The sequence below is a fragment of the Saimiri boliviensis genome, chromosome 4 (assembly GCF_048565385.1).
Source record: "Saimiri boliviensis isolate mSaiBol1 chromosome 4, mSaiBol1.pri, whole genome shotgun sequence".
Classification (NCBI taxonomy): domain Eukaryota; kingdom Metazoa; phylum Chordata; class Mammalia; order Primates; family Cebidae; genus Saimiri; species Saimiri boliviensis.
The window spans coordinates 46751049-46775667 of NC_133452.1; the positions used below are offsets into that span (position 1 = coordinate 46751049).

General features: G+C 42.2%; 1 protein-coding gene and 1 pseudogene across 1 annotated transcript; both read right to left on the minus strand.

The window, feature by feature from the left end:
• Positions 1 to 24406, minus strand: SMPDL3A (sphingomyelin phosphodiesterase acid like 3A). Its single transcript, XM_039467388.2, has 8 exons — positions 24295 to 24406; positions 15696 to 15909; positions 14132 to 14276; positions 9624 to 9720; positions 5363 to 5532; positions 3510 to 3690; positions 2513 to 2637; positions 1 to 922 (listed from the first exon to the last, which is right to left on the minus strand). Exons 1-8 carry the CDS (start codon positions 24404 to 24406, stop codon positions 605 to 607), a joined length of 1362 nt encoding a protein of 453 aa, XP_039323322.2. The 3' UTR covers positions 1 to 604.
• On the minus strand, positions 14335 to 15687 carry LOC141584268 (small ribosomal subunit protein uS8 pseudogene; annotated as a pseudogene).
• Positions 24407 to 24619: the final 213 nt, after the last annotated feature.

Genomic DNA, 24619 nt, shown 5'->3' on the forward strand with positions numbered 1-24619 from the left:
TTTAAAGATAAATCATTTGCTTTATTGTATAAATGACAATTTTAACAAGGGTACAAATTAGATATAATTATACAAATGGAATATTTATATCCCATTTACGTCCTTCATTCTATTAATGAGCAGTTTAAATATACAATAAAATTTAGAATGATAAAGATATCTATATTTGGGCATAAAAAAAAAGAGGGCTGGGCGCGGTGGCTCACGCCTGTAATACCAGCACTTTGGGAGGCCGAGGTGGGTGGATCACGAGGTCAAGAGATCCAGACCATCCTGGTCAACATGGTGAAACCCTGTCTCTCCTAAAAATACAAGAAATTAGCTGGGCATGGTGGCGCGTGCCTGTAATCCCCGCTACTCAGGAGGCTGAGGCAGGAGAATTGCCTGAACCCAGGACGCAGAGGCTGCGGTAAGCCGAGATCGCACCATTGCACTCCAGCCTGGGTAACAAGAGTGAAACTCCATCTTAAAAAAAAAAAACAAAGCAAAGAGAGGAAGTCTACTTATCCACTCAGTAATTAACAAAGATTTATGTAAAAGTTCCACAAATTGATCTCAGAATCAGAGCAGTGTTACATTTTCTATTAACAAAAACTATAAAATACTAGTAATTGTGCTTTATGAACAATTGTTTGAGGCAATCTACATAGGAAATATTATCAAGATTCATGATTGCACAAATCTGAAAGGCCTTACACATCTTATCACATATTACACTGCTGTTATAACTCACAAAGAAGTAATTGTAGTATTTTATAAACTGCTTACTGTCTAGGATTGCAAATTGTTTAGCTAATCCGTATAAACTTTCCGGCTGCAAATCTTCAATGTCATAGGTCTGGGTTAGCATATACTCCAGCTTCCAGATGGACTCTCCCTTTAGATTCGCCTCTGTCAGGTTCAAGTAATACTGCAACATATCCTACAGTTAAGAACGGTAACAAAGCCTGGTTCATTTTTTGGTACATAAGGCACTGTACAACAGGAAGTGTTCATGTTACAATTTATGTGGCATTTTAGACTAGGCTGTAATCCCAGCACTTTGGGAGGCTGAGACAAGTAGATTACCTGAGGTAATTACTGAGGAGTTCAAGACCAGCCTGAACAACATGGTGAATTCCCGTTTCTACTAAAAATACAAAAAAAAAAAAAAAAAAAAAATTAGCCAAGTATGGTGGCAGCTGCCTATAATCCCAGCTACTTGGGAGGCTGGGGTAGGAGAATCACTGGAACCCAGAAGGCAGAGGTTGCAGTGAGCCAAGATTGAGCCACTGCACCCCAGCCTGGACAACAGAGCAAGACTTTCTCTCAAAAAAAAAAAAAAGAAGAAGAAAAAAAGAAAGAAAGAAAAAGAGACTCAATACAAAATTTTTATCACTTTTTCAGTTTTAAAAAGAATGAAAGAACACAATAGCACATAATCCAAACTATACATACAGAGAGGTACAAAATAAAAAACCTTCAGTTCACACACCTCAGAGGTAGCCATCACTAATAGTTGTATGTATCAGTGGTGTGCTAGAGGTAGCTTGTACCAGCTCACAAAAGCCTATTGTCAAATTTTTAGCAATGTTGCTAGTCAATCTGTGGCACTTTGGTAGCCTGAAATTGTTCATGATGTGAGTATTTCTGTCAGGGACGCTGGAAAACACTACAAATTAAGGCACTTTTCTCCTCAGTAAACCAGTTGTTAAACATTTGGTGTTCTAGGCTCTACATCAAAACAAAGATAAATATTTGGAATATGCATACTTATTTACATTTTCGGCTTTTTCAAAATATGGAGTCTTACTATACACATTGTTACGTTTCAAGAAATTATTTAGATATTATGTCAGATATTTACGTTTTTTAGAAATTATTTGGTGCTGCCGGGTGCAGTGGCTCATGCCTGTAATCCTAGCACTTTGGGAGGCTGAGGTGGGTGGATCACCTGAGGTCAGGAGTTCAAGATCAGCCCCATCAATATGGTGAAACCCCGTCTTTAAAAAAAAATTAAGGGTCGGGCGCGGTGGCTCAAGCCTGTAATCCCAGCACTTTGGGAGGCCAAGGCGGGTGATTCACGAGGTCAAGAGATCGAGACCATCCTGGTCAATGTGGTGAAACCCCGTCTCTACTAAAAATACAAAAAAATTAGCTGGGCATGGTGGCACGTGCCTGTAGTCTCAGCTACTCGGGAGGCTGAGGCAGGAGAATTGCCTGAACCCAGGAGGCAGAGGTTGTGGTGAGCTGAGATCGCGCCATTGCACTCCAGCCTGGGTAACAAGAGTGAAACTCTGTCTCAAAAAAAAAAAAAAAAAAAGAAGAAGAACAGAAACAGCTTTCCAAAGACTAACTTCATCAGCTCACACTTAGTAAGTCTTGATAACATTGCAAGTATAAAACAGAAGGAGGCCAGGAGATTTTGACAAAATACATCTCACATAGCTGTCTGAGAAAAATTCAACTAAACTGATGAAAACTCCAAAAATATGCATAAATATGGGGTCAGCTCTGAAATCTGCCAACTTACCAATAATTTATAGTCACCAGGATCATACTGAAATAGTCTGATACCAGGATTGTTGGTCTGTTTTTCTAAAACACTCTTCACTGGTGTAACAGCAGGAGCCACAAACAAAGAATTTACTGGACTTCCTGAACAAAACATACATAAACATACGTTCTTAAATAATAGAGTTTAACCATATTAAAAATATAAATAGGTCCTATAGCCAAGTGATACATGATCATTGATGGATACTGACTTGAAACAACTATAAAAAGACAATTTTGAGAAAATAGGGATATTTTTGTTATTGATACAGGTTAATATTGACGATTTTGTTAAGTAAGTTAATGTTATTGTGGTAATGTAAATTATCCACATACTTTAGCAATGAATACAGAAAGTACTGAAATAGATCCAGTGTTTGAGATTCACTTTCAAATACTTCAGCAAAAAAATTAAAAGAATATAAAAGGAATAGGCAAAGCAAATGTGGACAAATTTTAATAGCTGTTGAATATGAGTGATGAGTTCACGGGCTTGTTCGTATCATCTCTCTGCTTATATATGTATCAATAAGAACTTACAAGAGCTTAACATATTTTATTTTAAGCTGTTGTGTAAACTTTGCTTTGCTTTCTAAATTCTGAGAAATAAAACAAGTAACATCAAAAGAAACTTGAGTGTAGCAGTTAAAAGAAGAATGATGTTTCTTTAAACACGAAGATTTAAAAGAAAATTTGAGTGAGCTGAGGGTTTCTGAGGCTTTTGTACCGATGGCAAATAAATAACACTGGCCCTGTGGAGCGAATAGGAGCTCATGTTGAAGAAATCCAGCTACAGGCCTAATATTATGATTTGGACACTCATCATACAACCATTGAGGATAATTCAGAAAAGGCTAGTGCTGGCAGATTTTTGAATAAAATATTTAATTTACTAAATCAGCAGATTTACTGAATATTCACTGCTTTGCTCTAGACTCTTGGACTGGGGAGATGCAAACACAGCATTACATTACCTTTTTTATCTGAAAGAACCATAATGCTGTCTCTGTGAGTGTGTCCATAAAATTGCCCTGCAATGACATCACTGTATTTTCGAAAAATATCTATCAATTTCTCATTATAGTATTCTCTCATTGCTGTGATGCTCTTTGAATACGGCAGATACCCCACGGGAACATGCGCTATGATGTACACCTGGAAAAAGAAGCACAAGGAGGACTCATGAGAATCTTTCTGCACATTTATCATAACTAAATGACATTTAGATACCCAAGATTGAAAGTATATTAATTATAATTTAGGAAACAAATCTACCATCTCGTCTACTTACAACAAAAAGAGATGAAATTATAAAACTATTAAGGTTACTATATTTGCACAGTGTTGATGATATAACAATCTGTGACTTCAGTCACAATTTTTTGATTTGGCCTCTTTTTATACCAATAAATGTCCACTAATCTTAAAAGTAGTAAAAGCAAAACAAAATAAAACTGGCCACGCAACGTGGCTCAGGCCTGTAAGTACAGCACTTTGGGAGGCCAAAGCAGGTGGGTTGCTTGAGCCCCCCGAGAGTTTGAGACCAGCCTGGGCAACATGGTGAAATCTTGTCTCTACAAAAAATAATAGACGAGGTCGAGAGATAGAGACCATCCTGGTCAACATGGTGAAAACCCGTCTCTACTAAAAATACAAAAAACTAGCTGGGCGTGGTGGCACGTGCCTGTAATCCCAGCTACTCGGGAGGCTGAGGCAGGAGAATTGCCTGAACCCAGGAGGCGGAGGTTGCGGTGAGCCGAGATCACGCCATTGCACTCCAGCCTGGGTAACAAGAGCGAAACTCTGTCTCAAAAAATAAAAATAAAAAATAAAATAAAAACAATAGAAAAAAAATTAGCCAGGTGTGGTGGTGCATGCCTGTCCATAGTCCCATCTACTCAGGAGGCTGAGGTGGGAGAATCACTTGAGCCCAGGAGGTTGAAGCTTCAGTGAGCCATGATCGTGCCACTGCACTCTAGCCTAGGCAACAGAGTGAGACACCTGTGTCTGAAAACAAAAAACAAAAACAAAAAAACAAACTAAAATGACTTGGCCGGCCTTGGTGGCTCACACCTTTAATCCTAGCACTTTGGGAGGGTGAGGCTGGTGGATCACCTGAGGTCAGGAGTTCAAGACTAGCCTAGCCAACATGATGAAATCCCATCTCTACTAAAACTATAAAAATCAGCCGGGCGCGGTGGCTCAAGCCTGTAATCCCAGCACTTTGGGAGGCCAAGGCGGGTGGATCACAAGGTCAAGAGATCGAGACCATCTTGGTCAACATGGTGAAACCCCGTCTCTACCAAAAATACAAAAAAAATAGCTGGGCATGGTGGTGTGTGCCTGTAATCCCAGCTACTCAGGAGGCTGAGGCAGGAGAATTGCCTGAACCCAGGAGGCGGAGGTTGCGGTGAGCCGAGATCGTGCCATTGCACTCCAGCCTGGGTAACAAGAGCGAAAACTCCGTCTCAAAAAAAAAAAAAAAAAAAAAAAAAAACTATAAAAATCAGACAGACATGGTGGCAGATGCCTGTAATCCCAGCTATTCAGGAGGCTGAGGCAGGAGAATCGCTTGACCCTGGGAGGTAGAGGATGCAATGAGCCAAGACGGTTGCCATTGCACTCCAGCCTAAGCAACAGAGCAAGGCTCTGTCTCAAAAAATAACCACACACATACAAGAAAACAACCATGAGTTGTAAGGTGTTTATGGAAAAAAAAAAAAAACCACTTCAAATTTTATTGATACCCGACTCTACCCCAAGTTTAACAAACGTACAAATTTAGCCTTCTGCTTATTCCCAGATGGTTTTGGTCTATAGGATCTACCTTCTCCTTATTCTGCTGAGAGCTGTTCAGTGTACTTTCTAGCCATTCAAATTGGTTGGCTGGGTCAGTCTTGTTCAAGGTCTTGATATTGGGGCCGTAGTACAAGTTTGTGTTTAGACTGATGATCCTAAGGTTTGGATTAGTTGTAACTTTCTGTGAATAAAAACCACCTATAAAAACAATTTTAAAACACATTTAGGAAAACACACACATATACAAAGGCATGGTAAAAGCAAATTCCTGGGGTTTACAATCCAGTCAGGAGGCTGGTACGTATTTCTCATTGTTTAGTTGGCACATAGATAGGCTGTTGTTAGATAAGAAGCAGGTATAACAAGCATTTACTGAAAATCTGCTATGGTTGTAGGTCCCATTCTGGCACTTCCAACATACTGAAATAATGGTTGTATCCAATATTCAGATGAAAAGATAAATAACTGTTTGGGCAGTAAGCAACAAGATTGAATCTTTTTTTTTTTTTTTTTTTTTTTTTTTAAGATGGAGTTTGGCTCTTGTTACCCAGGCTGGAGTGCAATGGCGCCATCTCGGCTCACCGCAACCTCCGCCTCCTGGGTTCAGGCAATTCTCCTGCCTCAGCCTCCTGAGTAGCTGGGATTACAGGCACGCGCCACCATGCCCAGCTAATTTTTTTGTATTTTTAGTAGAGACGGGGTTTCACCATGTTGACCAGGATGGTCTCGATTTCTTGACCTTGTGATCCACCCGCCTCGGCCTCCCAAAGTGCTGGGATTACAGGCTTGAGCCACTGCGCCCGGCCAACAAGATTGAATCTTATGAAAGAAAGATTCACACATCAACTTCTATTTTTATGATTAGGGGCTTAAGCTGAGAGACATTGTGAAATATAAAATCCAAAGAATAGTAACACACATGGATCTTGCTAGAGATTACTAAGAATAAAAAAGGGTCAGACAAATCACAGCTACTACAATCTCAGAAGAAAAGAGGTTTAAAGGCATCATTCTACCCACGCCTCTGAACCAGTGGTGACGGGACACCCAAGGGTCTGCTGCAATGGTACCTGCAGAGCTGGGCACTCAGATCTGGCCCAGCTTTCTTTGCCCTGAGCCCACTCACTATTCATAACTTTCTCTAGCTTTCAATCATGATGGATCACTGCCTCTTTAATTTTGTTTTTTCTTGTAGTCATAACACATTATTTTTACTATGGTAGTAGCAGGGCAGTTAGGCTTGAATTTGTCGGAAGTTATTTTTGAGACACTTCCCTTCCTGTCCTAGTAGTAGAAAATGACAAAAGGTTTCACTAGGGGCCCTGGGATTTCAGGCCCTTCATGCAGAGCATCTCTGCTCCAAATCACTTTTGCCTCTAAAACTTTCTCAGGATTCCTTTTATGACTTTTAACTTAGTATTATACTCCAGTGTTTAACTGGAGCTTTGAGGGCTATCATGGGAATGGGTATCATTATAAACTCATATAGCGTTTTCTCAGGGCCTGGATTCTACTTCTCAGCTGTTTTCTGCCTCCCCTGCTTTATGCTGAGCCTCCTTAGAACGCAGAGAATTTCTTTAGGAATCTTGATCATTCTTTGTGGCTATCCCTTCACTTCAACCTACACAAGCTCTCCATGTGTCTTGTTGTCGTGGACCGTCCGGGACAGGTAGGCACGTCTGCCCGGGGGTCTCTCGACCTGCAAGAGGGTCCCAATACCCGGAAGAGGGAGTGCGCCTGGGAAATTAATAAAGACAGAGAGAGAGAAAGCGAGGCGTCTGGAGTGCTGATAGGCTGTGCCTAAACAGCAAATTTTATTTTTCTTTTATTTATTTTTTTTTTTTGAGACGGAGTTTCGCTCTTGTTACCCAGGCTGGAGTGCAATGGCGCCATCTCGGCTCACCGCAACCTCCGCCTCCTGGGTTCAGGCAATTCTCCTGCCTCAGCCTCCTGAGTAGCTGGGATTACAGGCATGAGCCACCATGCCCAGCTAATTTTTTGTATTTTTAGTAGAGACAGGGTTTCACCATGTTGACCAGGATGGTCTGGATCTCTCAACCTCGTGATCCACCCGCCTCGGCCTCCCAAAGTGCTGGGATTACAGGCTTGAGCCACCGCACCCGGCCCGCAAATTTTATTTTTCAAAGGCCAGGAATAAATACACTTTCTTGGCTCTGGTTTACGTAAGAGGAATGCAAATGTATGCCTCACATGGCCTATACAATAGAGAAGTCAGATATGCGATCAATGGTTGTAAAAAGTAACAAAATTTTCTACAATCCAAACATTATTCACAAAGCTTGTTTATATCCAAACATTATTCACAAGGCTTGTTTATATCCAAACATCATTCACAAAGCTTGTTTCATATCCAAACATTATTCCTCCTGGCTGCAGGTATCTCTGGTTTGACCTTGTTTTAGAACTGAAATGTGAAAAGGTTTTTTGGTTTTGCTCATCAGAATATCTTTTAATCAGATTCTCCTTTGTCTACTCCTGACTCAACTTAACTTCCCCATTCAGGAATCTCTGAGTCAGGAATCAAAGCCATCCCTTATGGTGGCATTTTGCTTTGCAAATATCAATAGTTAAACCATTATCTAGGGTACAAGGCAGTTAGGTAAGTAAAGGTTAAAACTTATTCTTAAAGTCATAAAAGGGTTAAAAGCAGGAACTGGTTGCCCGCAGGGGGTCACTCGGTCTAGCAGCAACGCATAGTTTTAGGCCCAAAACGATATTGTGGTTGATATTAGAAACTGATCATTCATCTTTCAGTTCCTATATTTCCGGATAGCTCGACTGCCTCCAGTAGGAAACTGTGTTTGAGATCAAACTCACCGTATAGTGAGACTCACGCCTTTTAGGGGTCTCACACGGGAGTGTTCCCCACATCTTGTAGGATGTGAAGCCTAAGACTAGACATAGGCTGGGCATGGTGACTCATGCCTGTAATTCCAGCATGTTGGGAGGTCAAGCGGGGACAGGTCTCTTGAGATCAGGAGTTCGAGACCAGCCTGACCAACATGGTGAAACCCTGTCTCTACTAAAAATATAAAATTAGCTGGGTGTGGTGGCAGATGCCTATAATCCCAGCTACTCAGGAGTCTGAGCCAGGAGAATTACTTGAACCTAGGAGGCGGAGGTTGTGGTGAGCTGAGACCGTACCATTTGCACTCTAGCCTGGGCAACAAGAGTGAAACTCTGTCTCACAAAAAAAAAAAAAAAAGACTATAGTTCCCTAGATTAATCAGAACCATAGTCTAATTCTAAGATATCATGTCTTGAATTCTTATATATTGTGATTTGCTGCATGCTAGCCAAAACGGTAACAAAACAGTGGCAAAAGCCAAAGAATAAAAATACTGAAAGAAAGCCTTTTAACTGACAGAAATCTAGCCATTAACTTAATACTCGTCTCAACATTCTAAAAACACCAAAGTCTTAGTTTAACAGCTGGGCACCTCAGCTAAACTCACAAAATGTCAGGGATTTACATAATGTGTCAAAAGCCACAGGAGCAGAGGGCCTTTAGACATTACCCAGGGAAGCCTTACTACGCACTAATTATGCATTACTTTCCCAAGCACCTCAAAGTCCATGTTAAAAGCTTAGTTATCCTCACTTTACCAGCTGTTTGTTTCATAAAATTGTGCTGCTTGGTTAGAAGTTAGTGTCCATTCTCTCTTCTCAATCAATTTTCCTTTATTTACATCTTTATTTACATTCAAATCCAAAGTTCAGCTTTTGCTCCATGGGGAACATACCTACCTAATTAAGAGTAGAAGAACAAAAGAGTGGAAGAACAGGAAGAGTGCCCGGCAAAATAAACAGGTTCGTGACGCGTGTCACAGGCAGCATTGCTACTCACTGTAGTAATAGAGCAGAGGCGCTCCAGAATTGGCACACTCAAGCAAACATTAAAAATTTAAGTCTAGCTGGGAGCAGTGGCTCACACTTATAATCCCAGCACTTTGGGAGGCTGAGGTGGGTGGATCACGAGGTCGAGACCATCCTGGCCAACGGGGTTTTAGTAGAAACCCCGTCTCTACTAAAAAATACAAAAATTAGCTGTGCGTGGTAGCGCACACCTGTAGTCCCAGCTACTTGGGAGGCTGAGGCAGAATTGCTTAAACCCAGGAGGCAGAGATTGCAGTGAGCCAAGATCACACCACTGTGCTCCAGCCGGGCTCCTGATGACAGAGCAAGACTCTGTCAATAACAACAAAAAAAATCTAAACAACATGAATAAAAATTGAGGCAAAATAGGAATAAGTAAGTCTTTCACTTACCTCTCCTTAAAGTACTAATAGCTTCTTCATCTAGCCACGGTTTCCAGAGGTTTGCCACTGCATTGTACACTTTACTGGTGACTACAGGCAGTTGATCCTGGCCACAAACAATATAATCCACCATTGAAACTTTAAAGATATATGGCTGAATTAATGTAAACATTACTTGAGCACTGACAACTATGTTAGGCATCTAGAGGTGCAAGGACGAATATTAGATAGACTTCATCTTCAAGGAATATAACTTAGTTGGAGACTGGGGAACAAAATGTAGCCAGTTAACTATAAGACAATGTGCTGGGCACTACCGCAGAGGTCCTGGGAGCCTGGAAGCAAGAACAATCAAGTGTAGCCCAGGCCCAGGCGCGGTGGCGCACGCCTATGATCCCAGCACTTTGGGAGGCCAAGACGGGTGGACCATTTGAGGTCAGAAGTTCAAGAAGAGCCTGGTCAACATGGTGAAACCCTGTTTCTACTACAAATACAAAAATTAGCTGAGGTGGCGAGCACCTATAATCACAGCTACTTAGGAGGCTGAGGCAGGAGAATCACTGGAACCCAGGAGGTGAAGGTTGCAGTGAGCCAAGATCGCGCCCCTGCACTTTAGCTTGGGTGACTGAGTGAGGCTTTGTCTCTAAAAAAGAAAAAAAGAAAAAAAGGCCAGGCATGGTGGCTCACGCCTGTAATCCCAGCACTTTGGGAGGCCGAGGCGTGTGGATCACGAGGTCAAGAGATCGAGACCATCCTGGTCAACATGGTGAAACCCCGTCTCTACTAAAAATACAAAAAATTAGCTGGGCATGGTGGTGCGTGCCTGTAATCCCAGCTACTCAGGAGGATGAGGCAGGAGAATTGCTTGAACCCAGGAGGTGGAGGTTGCGGTGAGCTGAGATCGTGCCATTGCACTCCAGCCTGGGTAACATGAGCAAAACTCCGTCTCAAAAAAAAAAAAAGAAAAAGTGTAGCCCAGGGAATTAGGGTAGAGAGTGAAGACAGCAGTTGAGCCAGGACTTTAACAAAAGGGCATCAAAGCAAATGCAATGGTCCAGATACAAACACAGGCACAGGTACAGCCATAGGCACAGGCACAGGTACAGCCATAGGCACAGTCACGTAGGTATGTGCCACACACAGAGAAAAGCTCATGTTTTAGCATGGCTAGGAAGTAGGGTGGATATGGGAGTGTGCTCATTAAAGAGATACCAAAGGCAGGTAAGAGCTTGAATGTGCACTGCCTGATGCAGCATGCCAAGAGAACAGGAAAACATCATGTTTTAGAATTTAATAAAGCCTTCTGAACTATTATAAGCTTCTTAACTCTTTGAATAAAGGTTTACAATCACACACTTTTGATTTAGAGAATTCTTTTTATGGCAGCATAAATTATATCAAAATATTTTTATTTTTAAAATAATATAAGTACAAAACATTTTTATTATCATAAAGTGTCTTCAGGGGGTCATAAGTTCTAGTGTAGAAGTAAATGGGGACCCTCATTCAGGGGGAAAACAAATAAAAAAAAATTTAAGAAAGTAAATACTGAAGCAGGGCATGGTGACTCATGCCTATAATCCCAACACTTTGAGAGGCTGAGGCAGGAGGATAGCTTCAGCCCGATGTTAAGGCTGCATTTATCTATGATTGTACCACTGCATTGCACTCCAGCCTGGGTAACAGATAAAGGCCCAGTCTGAAAGAAAGGGAGAAATAGGAAAGAAGGAAGGAAGGAAGGATGGAAGGAAGGAAAGAAAGAAGGAAGGGAGGCAAAGGAAGGAAGGAAGTTAGAGAAAGAAAGAACCAGAAATCATTAATCATTTGTGAATTGGATACCTTTTTTTTTTTTTTTTTTTTTTTTTTTTTGAGACAGTGTCTCAGTCTCACCCAGGCTGGAATGAAGTGGCGTGATCTTGGCTGACTGCAGCCTCTGCCTCCTGGGTTCAGGTGATTCTCTTGCCTCAGCCTCTCGAATAGCTAGGACTACCGGCGTGTGCCACCACACCCAGCTAACTTTCTATATTTTAGTAGAGACAGGGTTTCACCATATTAGCCAGGATGGTCTCGATCTCCTGACCAGTGATCTGCCTGCCTTGGCCCCCACAAAATGCTGGGATTACAGGTGTGAGTCACCGCACCTGGCATAAATTGGATAACTTTTTAATTTTGTTATAAAAAATTAGGTTTAATGACTGATGCCCCTGTTTCACTCTGTTTATTTTCTTCTTCATACTAGTAAAACAGATCTATTTCTGAGAGGAGTTTATCATAAGTTAGATGCCCAGGTCATAGTAGTTCTTGATACATGCGCCTAATACATGATGGAAATAGAGATATATCCAGGGCAAGTAATAACCAAATGACTTGTTTTAATTGGACTAAACATGTATTTTCAGTTTGTGTCAGAGATCAGGGTCACCTATATGACTGTATATTTCTATAGCTATGTATATTTTTGTAGAATGTATATTTATGTAGCTATGCTGCATGAATATGGGATTTCAGTGGAGAAATAGCACTTAGGAAATTTGTTTCTAACATTTTCAGAGTTAGAAATCAGCCTCTAGGAAAATTTGTTGTGGAACTTTCCTGCTACATTTGAGATTTCCAAAACTGTGAGTTGGAAAGATGGTAGTGGAATAACAGAACATTTTTTGATATAAGATCATAAACTAGAAAGAGAAAAAAAAAATTAACTGTTAAAGGTATGCAGGCTGCCCAATTTACCCTAGCTGTATACATTAATACAATAGGATACGTTATAGAACTTAGCATTTCTTTGAACTGTAAGATTTGACTTGACAAAAAGGGGACAGAGATAAAAATAAAATGAAACAAATCCTCAAAGGAGTTACAAACATGCATCCTGTGTCACCACTTAATGCGACAATCACTACCACCCCACTTACTGAGGGTTTATAGTGTGCCAGGTAGTAAGCCATGCCCTTTTCATATCACCAATGCTCACAAAAGCTTTGCAAGGTAGGTATTATGCCTTCTATTTACAAATGAGTGATCTCTGTATTAGGGATAGTAAATGAATCACACAAGTTGGCCCAAGCTATTAAAAGCAGGGCTGGGAGGGAAGTGGGGGGGAGGGGGATGGGAGAGCAGAGATGGTTAAATATTTACATTCTAGTGACTGTGACTCTAACCCCTGTGTTTTCCAATATTCCAGTCTTCCTGCCACCTAAGGCATATAAAGACAATGTGTGTGACCTTGGGCTGCTGGAGTTCATTTATCCCCAAGCCTCTTCACGGTGTAGTCTAACATCTCAATGGGAACAAAAGCTGACCACTGGTTCACAGGCTGACTCATAAAGACTCATATATTTTACTCATCTCAAGATAGCAGGCCAGGGCCAAGAAGTCACTTGAAACTGAAGCTTGTTCTAGAACACAATTTTTCAAAATTATTCTATTGAGGTTAGATTAAAAAAATAATCAAGCCCCTCACTCAGCAGTCATTTGACATGAGAGGGAAGATACTCTAAGCAAAGAGAAAAATGTGGACACAGAGAGGCATGAAAATAGATATGTTTGGGAAACACTGAGTATGTCAGTCAGGCAAGAAAAAGGATGTGCAAAACGATGCTGGTTTAAGTGAACACAGATCTGAGGTGAAAAGATCTGGAGTAGGGGCTCTGCTCCCAAGGGATTTTGAGCACTTGGACAAGCACTTCGAATTATCGAGCCTTTGTTTTCTCATCTATAGCATAAAGGGTTGGTCTACACCAGGGGTCAGCAAACTTTTTTTTTTTTGAGACGGAGTTTCGCTCTTGTTACCCACGTTGGAGTGCAATGGCGCGATCTCGGCTCACCGCAACCTCCACCTCCTGGGTTCAGGCAATTCTCCTGCCTCAGCCTCCTGAGTAGCTGGGATTACAGGCACACGCCACCTTGCCCAGCTAATTTTTTGTATTTTTAGTAGAGACGGGGTTTCACCATGTTGACCAGGACGGTCTCGATCTCTTGACCTCGTGATCCACCCGCCTCGGCCTCCCAAAGTGCTGGGATTACAGGCTTGAGCCACCGCGCCCGGCCATTCACTTCTTATCGTAATTTGTAATGTTTTTGTTTTTATTTACAATCTAGCTTAGATCAGGGTATGCACATCTTTGTAGGTCTAGTAAGAATTCTGGAAAAAGTAAGTATTTACCAATATTAACCTTACTTGCTAACCTTGTCATGGACATGCAAATGAACAAGAATGTTATTCAAAAGAAAAGAGAAATTGAAGATTATGAAGGAAAATAGAAATTAATAATGTGCAAACTGGATAATTTGCTTCTGAAAACTCACTATTGATGTAACTTCTTATGAATTATTAAAAGAATCCTTTTATAGTCACCAAAGCACTTGTCTTTGCCTTTCTGGATGGTTAGGATTAAGACCACATTCTCCCTCTATGAGACCCATCCCCATGCCTATCACTGGCCAGTGATTGTAACAATTTTGACACTACTAATAGGAAAAACTATTTAAGCACTTCTGAAAGTTGACATCAAATTTACCTGTGGCCAATAGTCATGATTACCCAATGCAGGGAAAACCTGGAGATCTGGAAAGAGACTCTGGATGGTGGTTGTCATATTAGTGATCACATTTATAACAGTGTCTGTTGAGAGTTCAGGTACAGGCACATGAGGTGGGCTATCCCTGAAAAAGAGACAGAACTGTAAAGAACAAAATCAGTTTCATAGTTACTAGACTCATGTATGATGCCTCGCTATACCTATCATTGCAGACTTCCATTTTAAAACAGCAAATTACAGCCAACTACTCTTCACCCTACTTCTACCCTACAGAGAATCCTGTAAAATAAAAATGTGTATTAACAAAAACATAATACAAAAGATAAGCTGGAAATCCCAGTCTAATTCACTGCCTAACTGAAGATTTATAAGAGGCTAAAAACTGCAATAATTAAAAGCAGATTCCAACTGAACCACAGCCAAAATGCCTGTTTGAAATCTGGTTTTGCCAATTACTAGCTGTGTATACTCGGATAAGTTACTTAGATGTTCAGTGCCTTCATTTCCTCATCTGTAACATGGGTATAATAATAATACCCATTGTAAAAATTAAATATTACAATGTATAAATTAATTAAAACAGTGCCAAGCCCTAAGTAAATACTCTATAAGTATTAGACATGGTCATTATTCCAGGTAAAGGAATACAGGCCTCTCCACTCTACTATGATGAAGCGAACTAGTTAGTTATACTGCCAGAAGATGTGCTTTACAAAATTGTCATGGCAGGTAAACTTCCATTATTGCCTTTCTTCTTTGATAATTTAATGAAGACCTAGTATCACATTAATCAACACCTCAAGACATTGATGCAAGTGTGCTGTTTATGGATTCATCTCTTAGTTAACACTGACATATTTCTAAAGTCTGTATTAAAAACAAAACAAAACACTTCTAGAATTGTTCTTACCTCTAATAATGTTGATTAGTTTGACCCAGTGTTTTTTAACTCAAATAACTTTTTTTTTTTCCATGAGGCATTTTATTTGTAAATATATGTATTACACCCCTAGAAAAAGGATCCCAGGATTTTCCCTCCTGTGTGTTTTCGTCTTGCTTATTCATGGTCCATGATGCCAGCTGAGGTTATCAATACAATGAAACCAAACTGGCAGGACGGAAGCAGATTATTCTGCCATTTTTCTAGATCTTTGAGCTGCACATCACATCTGGGGCTGATCGCACCACACTTGTTTAGCCTGCCTGTGAGGTTAACAACAATTTTCCCAGCTCTGTGACTGTCAATGATTTCAAATTCGCCAATGTAACCATGCTTCATCATCACAGTAAGAAACCGGACGATGACTTTGGAGCACGGCCTAAGAAACATCTGGCATTTGCCTCTCTTTTCAGCATTGTTGATGCTCTTGAGAGCATCAGCCAGGACATTCATGCGCACCATTGTGGTGGCACAGAAAGATGGCGGAAAATCAAATAACTCTTAAAACACAATTAATCTTCTTACGGAATTCAGTACTCTTAGGAAGCTTAGGACATTGTAAATAAATATTGAGTAATTAATGATACTTATATAATCACTTACCCTGTCCATATCATGAAAGATGCTTCTTGTCCAGAAGTTTTAATAAAATCAAATGCTGACAAAATAAGTTGATATGGAGAATCACACAGAACATCTCCAAAAGGGCCAGGGTTGGAGGCATTTGCACCTTTAGATGAAGCACACACTTTTGTGTGGTCATCTGTGATGTGGTAAGTAGGGTCTAAGTGTAAGTCAGTCACATGCCAAAACTGTCCTGTTGATTATAAAAAAAAAAAAAATGCAGATAAATCTACTTTTTCTCTTTTGGAATTCTCATACAAATATTTATAGTAAGAATAGAAATGGTTGTTCCTCCCTGTGATAAAGGAAAGCCTTGGTAATTTAAATGTTCATATGCCTTGAAGTTAAATACAATCCTTCTCTGTGAGAAGATAAGCTTCAAAGAACTGTAGGAACAATTTACTACTTAAGTGTGTCAGAACTGATGAGCTTAGGCTGCGCCCAGTGGCTCATGCCTGTAATCCCAGCACTTTAGAAGGCTGAGGCAGGTGGATCATTTGAGGTCAGGAGTTTGAGACCAGCCTGGCCAACATGGTGAAACCCCACCTCTACCAAAAATACAAAAAATTAGCCGAGTGTGGTGGCGCATGCCTGTAATCCAGCTACTCAGGAGGCTGAGGCAGGAGAATTGCTTGAACCCGGGAGGCAGAGGTTGAGGTGAGCTGAGATCATGCCACTGCACTCCAGCCTGGGCGACAGAGCAAGACTTCATCTCAAAAAAAAAAAAAAAACAACTGATGAGCTCGGTATTCATATTAGCATGATAACCTAACAAAGACTATTTAGCAAAGATAAGTTTCCACAATAAATGAAAATATCCTTTAGGGAGATCAATGATGATATCATCTTGGGTCTTAATAGCATGTCTCCTATAAGAATTTAAGATTTTAGAAATTATATACATTCTTCTTGGTGAAAAACTGACATAGAAATATGATGTCATTTGTTAGGATTACACAGTGAGTAAGCAGACTGCAGAACCAGGAACTATATATCACTCTTCCTTTCTTAAAAACCTTTTCTCTCAACATTAAAGAACATAAATCTTTAATACAAGCTTTAAGCCAAAAATGGGAATTCTCAAAGGTTCTTAAAAGTTATTTAATAGAGGTACATCTTCTATCACATATTCGTATAAAATGTTAATAATATTAAGGGAAACAATTGTTAAAGAAGATGCTTCCATTGGGTTTTTAGGAAGCAGCCAAACTCATTTGATAGCATCCTTACTTGGAAATCATCTTAAGAAAGTTTCAGTGTGGTGGCTCACGCCTGTAATCCCAGCATTTTGGGAGGCTGAGGTGGGCATATCACCTGAGGTTGGGAGTTCGAGACCAGCCTGACCAACATGGAGAAACCCCATATCTACTAAAAATACAAAAAATTAGCTGGGCATGATGGTGACTGCCTATAATCCCAGCTACTTGGGAGGCTGAAGCAGAATTGCTTGAACCTGAAAGGCAGAAGTTGTGGTGAGCCTAGATCGTGCCACTGTGCTCCAGCCTGGGCAACAAGAGCAAAACTCTGTCTCAAGAAAAAAAAAAGGAAATTTCTGTTTCTTTTATTGAAGGTAATACTAGAACAAATAATCAGAGTGGTATCTGTCTTTATTAAGTATTTGCTATGTGCCAGGCACGGTGATAAACAATTTTATTTTTATTTATTTATTATTTATTTTAAAGATGGGGTTTCACCACAATGGCCAAGCTGGTCTTGAACTCCTGACTTCAGGTGATCCACCCAACTTGGCCTCCCAAAGTGCTAGGATTACAGGCCTGAGCCACCACGCCCGGCCAAGCAATTTTAAGATACTATCTCATTTGATTCTCAGAACTACTCTCTGAACTGGGAATTATGGTTCTCATTTTAGAATTGAAAAATTAATGCTGGGTCCAACAGAAAACGTGTTCAAGTACACACCGCTAATAAATCTGAACTCCCAAACTGAAGGGTCTCCAAGTTTGTTTATACATCATTTTACATATATATTCAATGATCTTTATAGTCCATGTTTAAATTGCTTTAATAGGTATTTTTCCATACTTTGGAGTTTTCAAGTTTACTCTGATTATGACTAATTTATATCAGAAACACATCAGAAGTGACAAAGTAGCATGTACTACACCACAAACAGAGCAAACAGGTAGGATGCAAAGTTTAAAGTATATCAATATGATACAACTGAATACAACCCAAAGCTGGGATAATAAGGTGAAAACAGTTGCTATGTTAAGGTGAAAAGGGTGGGATATCCTTTGGTTGTTATTTCTTCCCAACATAGTTGTCATTATAATTTTATAACACATTTATATTCACAAATGGTAATGGTAAGGAATGGTAAACAAGAGATCCAGAAGAAAGTAGACATAAAACCACCTTTATGATCAATTACTTGGTACTTAGTCACTATTTGAAAACATCTGCCAAAAGTAATTTTATTTTATTCCATAATGCAGAAAATATTCCAATCTTTATTTCCATCTTAGATATACTTTATCCAGCACAAAAAGTAAAAATGGCGAATAGCTCAGTCACCCTAGAAGATCCTTTTAATGTGAACATGTATTTGTATTATTTAGAGAATGTAATGGTGTAGTAAATGAACATGAAACAATACAGTGTTGTGGTTAAGAGTAGAGACCAGTCAGACTGTTTGACTTCCAACACAAGCTCTGCCACCTACTAATCTAGCTGTGTGATCTTGGCCTATTTCATTGGTAAAATGGGAATAATAATAGTGCCTACAGTAAGGGTTAAGTGACTTATTAGAAGTAAAGCGGCCGGGCGCGGTGGCTCAAACCTGTAATCCCAGCACTTTGGGAGGCTGAGGCAGGTGGATCACGAGGTCAAGAGATCGAGACCATCCTGGTCAACATGGTGAAATCCCGTCTCTACTAAAAATACAAAAAACTAGCTGGGCGCGGTGGCACGTGCCTGTAATCCCAGCTACTCAGGAGGCTGAGGCAGGAGGATTGCCTGAGCCCAGGAGGCGGAGGTTGCGGTGAGCCGAGATCGCGCCATTTGCACTCCAGCCTGGGTAACAAGAGCGAAACTCCGTCTCAAAAAAAAGAAGTAAAGCACTTAGAAGGTGTATGGTACCAAGTAAGTTCAATGGTAGCTTCACTGTCGTTATTTTTTTAACTTCAAACCCCACTTCCAAGTAATACTTAAAATTCAAGTACTTATTACATGTGCAGTACAATTTTTTATGCTTCACATGTATGAGATCATCATTATGCATACTCCATTTTACAGATAAGAAACTGAAGCACCCAGAGATTAAATCCAAGTTGCATGTATCATCTGCAACAGAGCTAAACTATAAATTCAGGAAATCTGACTCCAGAGTCCACAGTATCCTTATCCACATACAATTCCTCTGTGTTTTCACATTCAGATATCTCCAGTCTCACTTGCCTCACATGAAAACATAGTGATGCCTGGCATTCATGCCTGCAATCTCAGCACTTTGTGAGGCTGAAGCAGGAGGACTGCTTGAGCTCAGGATTTTAGGAACAGCCTGGACAACATGGTGAAACCCCATCTCTACAAAAAATACAAAAATTGGCCGTGAGTGGTGGCTCATGCCTGCAATCCCAGCACTTTGGCAGGCTGAGGCAGGCGGATCACGTAAGATCAGAAGTTCAAGACCAAGACCAACCTGCTTAACAAATCCCAACTCTACTAAAAATACAAAATTAGTGCTGGGCGTGGTGGCTCACGCCTGTAATCCCAGCACTTTGGGAGGCCGAGGCGGGTGGATCACAAGGTCAAGAGATCGAGACCATCCTAGTCAAATTGGTGAAACCTCGTCTCTACTAAAAATACAAAAAATTAGCTGGGCGTGGTGGCGCGTGCCTGTAATCCCAGCTACTCAAGAGGCTGAGGCAGGAGAATTGCCTGAACCCAGGAGGCGGAGGTTGTGGTGAGCCAAGATCGCGCCATTGCACTCCAGCCTGGGTAACAAGAGCAAAACTCTGTCTCAAAAACAGAAAAACAAAAAAACAAAAACAAAACAAAACAAAACAAATTAGCTGGGCGTGGTGGCACATACCTGTAGTCCCAACTACTAGGGAAGCAGAAGCAGGAGAATCGCTTGAACCCAGGAGGAGGAAGTTGCAGTGAGCCAAGATTGCTCCATTGCACTCCAGCGTGGGTAACAAGAGCGAAACTCCGTCTCAAAAAAAAAAAAAAAATTACAAAAATTAGCCAAAAGTGGTGGTAGGCACCTGTAGTCCCAGCTACTCTGGAGGCTGAGGTGAAAGGTTTGTTTGAGCCAGGGAGATTGCGTCTGCAGTGAGCCAAGTTGGGCCACTGCACTCCAGCCTGGGTGACAGAGACCCTGCCTCTGGGGGAAAAAAAAAAAAGGCCAGCGCAGTGGCTCACACCTGTCATCCCAGAACTTTGAGAGGCTGAGGTGGGCAGATCACCTAAGGTTGGGAGTTTGAGATCAGCCTGACCAACATGGAGAAACCCCATCTCTACTAAAAATACATGCCTGTAATCCCACTTACTTGGGAGGCTGAGGCAAGAGAATCACTTGAACCTGGGAGGCGGAGTTTGCACCACTGCACTCCAGCCTGGACAACAAGAACAAAACTCTGTCTCAGAAACAGATGATGACATCTGTGATTCTGAGAAGATGGGAGGAAAATAAACTATAAACATATTCAGTACTTGTTTCAGTAAACCCAAACCTGAAATGCATTAAGAGTACACCCCTCTGATGTAATTCAGTACTTAGATTTATATCTCCAGCATCTAGAATATGCATGACCTATAGTAGCCCTGTTCTGGAAAATCTTACCTGACAAGAAACCCAAGCAGCACTCGGGAGATCGGAGGAACACACTTTATTATGCCGGTGGGCCCAGAAGGGTTCACACCCAAAAGTCTGGACCCCCGCTAAGAAAAGTACACAGTTTTTAGAGGTAAAGGGGCAGGGGAAGTTAATTCAGGACTTTAGACAACGCAGCAGGTTTTAGACAATGCGGCAGTCTTCTTACGGCTTTTCAGTTAGTAAGCAATAAATTGAGGCACAGAAACAGAAAGAGGCAGTTACGAACAAAAATAGGGTCAGTTTTAAAAATAGGGACCGTTGCTGACAATGTGCTGACAAAATCCTGGGCAAAATTTCCACTTCAACAAACATTCTTTAATTTTTATATGATGACATTCAGGCAAAGGCAAATTTCAGGGTATTCTCAAGATCACATGATGACTCAGTAATGAAAGCTTAACTGGAACCAGCCTCTCCAGACTTCCAGTCTAGTGATCTTTCTACTGCAGAGCATTGCCAGATAAATTAGGGAATAATAATTTAAATTCATCGAAAGATGTCTTTAAATAGAAGCCAAGAACAGAGCTCTGACAGGTTCTTAACCTGCAACTTATGAATAATGAACATCTGGAAGCCTCATCTCCCTCCCCTAATAAAATTGTGTAAAAAATGTGCACATATGTGTTTCTACGGCCTGGCCTGTGGCACAGCCCACATCCAATCCATGTTCCCTAGTTCAAAGTCCAAAGTTCTTTTTACTACACCACGTTTTCTTGTTTTGCAGACCATCTTTCAAAAGATTTCCAAAAATATGTGTGTGTTCCACATATCCAAGCAAACTCTCAAAATTACACCAGAAAAATTTTTAACACAAAGAAAATGTTATAACTTCTCTTAAAGAACCCAATGAACCACAGTCAGACACAGTTCAGCTCAGAGTGTGCCTTAATTTGAACACAGTTTGAACACTCAGCAGTATGAATGGTTGAAGTACGGCTGCTGTGAGTGGCCAAGACTTAGCTATTGTTACAGGCCCATACTCTTATTTAGCTCTTATCTTAGTTTAAAGAGCATACTCTTTATTTAACTCTTAGTTTTCAGTTTCATCTGACTATTAAGCTAGATTACAGTTCATCCACAAGGATTCAAATACAGAAATAAGGAGTCCTTCTTAGGTCGTATTTAGTTTGTTTTAACAGTACCAATACACAAGCAGGTTCCAGCCTACTAAATCTAAAGAACTGTAGTCAAAAGCACACATGTGAAGCTTCCTAGGATTTTTGTCCTCTGACCACCAAAACCTGACAAAGCAGAAAGCAAAGACTGGGAATTTAAATGCAAAAACACAAGACAAGCAGGCAGTAGCCAGGCATGGTGGATGTTGGCCGGGCACGGTGGCTCAAGCCTGTAATCCCAGCACTTTGGGAGGCCGAGGCGGGTGGATCACGAGGTCGAGAGATCGAGACCATCCTCCTCAACATGGTGAAACCCCGTCTCTACTAAAAATACAAAAAACTAGCTGGGCGTGGTGGCGCGTGCCTGTAATCCCAGCTACTTAGGAGGCTGAGGCAGGAGAATTGCCTGAACCCGGGAGGTGGAGGTTGCGGTGAGCCGAGATCGCGCCATTGCACTCCAGCCTGGGTAACAAGAGCGAAACTCCATCTCAAAAAAAAAAAAAGAAAAGAAAAGAAAGAAGTCCAAGCATTTGGAGCTGAGAAGAGGGGGCATGGGAGTGGTCACATCATGTGGAAAATATGCAAAATACTATGTCAGGTCTCCATCTGCAGGCCTGGACCCAGAAAGTCTGAAGTTCTCCGTGCCTCGGCTGATCCTCCCCCACCCCGCAACCTGCTTTTGCCATTATCCCTAAACATCCAGCAGAGCTTCCCTTGTACAAGCCTCTCACCCCACCCTGCCATCTTAACTGTTCTTATGATAACGTGAATACTCCTTACTCCATCATGCCATCTTAACTGTTCTTATGATAATGTGAATACACATTGCCCCACCCCACCAGCTTAACTACGCTTCCGCCTTACCCCACCCACCGTTGTAACTGAACTTAAGGTATGGTATACTCCTAGCCCCTATCCCTCACTACTGTTAACTGATCTTACTCTGCAACACCTCGCCTCCCCAAAAATTGCCCTAACCTATAAAGCCAATTCCCACTGTTCCCCGCTTCTCCTGTCCTTTCGGATTCAGTCCACTTGGACCCAAGAGAGAAATAAAACAGCCTTGTCACCCACACAAAGCCTGTTTGGAAGATCCCTTTATCAAATGCGTTTTGGTACTATTGGACTGTAATAACAGTATAGACGAGGAGAATTGTGAAACTGCCGAGTGAACACTTCAGACTTTTGAACCCCCGTAACTCCAGTAACGCGTCAGCCCTTTGACCTCCAGTAACCCGTCTTCCTTCCCTTCAGTAGGAGAGGATTCAACCTTGCAGCTTCTCAAAACAAAACAAAACAAAAAAACAGGTGTGAAGACTCACATAGTACCCAGAAAGTGCCCATTGAGGTGAATTTGCCATTGTGTGGCCTCAGGCAACCTGAGACATTTTATTTCAATACCCTAACCGGTCACATAATTAAAGTAACACAAGCTAAGCTGTAATAAAAGCAGAAACCAGTATACATAAATATTTTGGGGCAATTTCTTGTAATGACTGACATTTGACACAGTTGGGAAGCCAGATTTACAGTTTTTACAGTTTTTGCTTCAGAACTCAAGAAAGCTGAGTCGAGAGGAACTGGCCTTCAAAGAGAAGATATTTACCCTAAGAGCGTTCCCGTCCGGAGGAAGCGCAGAGGCAGGGAAGGGAGAGGTTTCAGCGGCTACGGAGTCTCAGGGACAACTCTCCCCCAAAAGAAAACAGAGCTTCCCCTGCTCTAATTTTGTTTTTCCTCTAACAGTGCAATTATCTTTAAAGGGAGTCGAGGAGGTGGGGCACCTTGATTTTTGAAACTGGAGGCTCAGATGGCATTCTCACCAAAATATATCTACTCTGGACCAGGAGTCTCAAACTTAGCGGAGCGGAATCACGCAGAGGGTTGGTTAAACAACATTTTTTGGAACCCCAATGTCGGCGTTTCAGATTCAGTAGGTCTGGGAAGGGCTGCAAATCTGCAATGCTAAAAAGTTGGGTTGCCGTTGCTGCCGCCGCCGGCCCAGGGCCACACTTAGAGATCACCACTGCGACCGGCACCGGTTGGCGTTGGGCGTGAAATGGGTCCCCCGCGCAGGGAGCCTAGTGAGCATCCGGGTGAAAGGAAGTCCCCCGGTAGTCTAAGGGGCGAGTCTACACCGAGGGTGCTTTCACTATCTGGCTGGCAGAGCGGCAGAAAACGCCACCGATCGGTCGAGCAGGACAGAAGAGACTGTGAGTCCCGCGGAAACGTCCATCCCCGAGCTGAGGGGGAAACTGCAGTCCCTTTCCATTCAGGACCGACCGGGGTCTCCCGAAGTGCTGGACACCCCTCTCCCCGCTTCCCTTTTCCTTGGCCTGCCCCGAGGAGCCAATCAACTGAGATGCCGGAAGTAAACAGCCAGGCGGGCGGAATCCGACCGACCCGCCCTTGGAGCGCCCCTCCCGGCGCACGCATTACCCGCCGCCCAGCCCCTCAGGCTCTCGTCCCTGGGTCGCCTTCCCGGGCGCCGTAGTCGACGCCGGCCACGTCAGGACCCGGGCTCGCCGGAACCTCTGCTCCCCACGCTCTTTCTCCGGCTGTGCGCAGGCGCCGCCGCTCGGCGTTCTCCTTCCTGCCGGGAAGAGAAGGGTAGCGGACCACTCACCCACCGCCGGAGGAGGATTCTTGCGGCCTGCCGGCGCCACTGGCAGCCCGAGGCCGGAGCTGTAGAGCCAAGCAGTCAGCAAGCCGCAGACCAGCGCGCGGAGCAGCGCCATAGAGGGCCGCGGGGCCCACCCGGAGGCTCGGGCTGTCCTGCAGCTGCACTCGGACCTTCAGGCCTGACGGTGAGGAGGAGGCAAAGACGGCCGCGGGTGTAGACGCCCAGCTGATCACGTGCAAAGGCAGATTCTGCCGCGCGTCAGTTCGCATGACCTTCAGCTGCTGTATAGCGATGATCTGTTCTCCTGTTTCTTAGCGTCAGTGTCTGG

Coding starts and splice junctions, on each gene's coding strand:
- SMPDL3A (XM_039467388.2), bottom strand. CDS start 24,406: ATGGCGCTGCTCCGCGCGCTGGTCTGCGGCTTGCTGACTGCTTGGCTC. Junction 9,721..14,131: donor ATCATGACTATTGGCCACAG/GTAAATTTGATG, acceptor GTTTGTGGCCAG/GATCAACTGCCTGTAGTCAC. Junction 3,691..5,362: donor CTCAGCAGAATAAGGAGAAG/GTAGATCCTATA, acceptor TTCTTTTTCCAG/GTGTACATCATAGCGCATGT.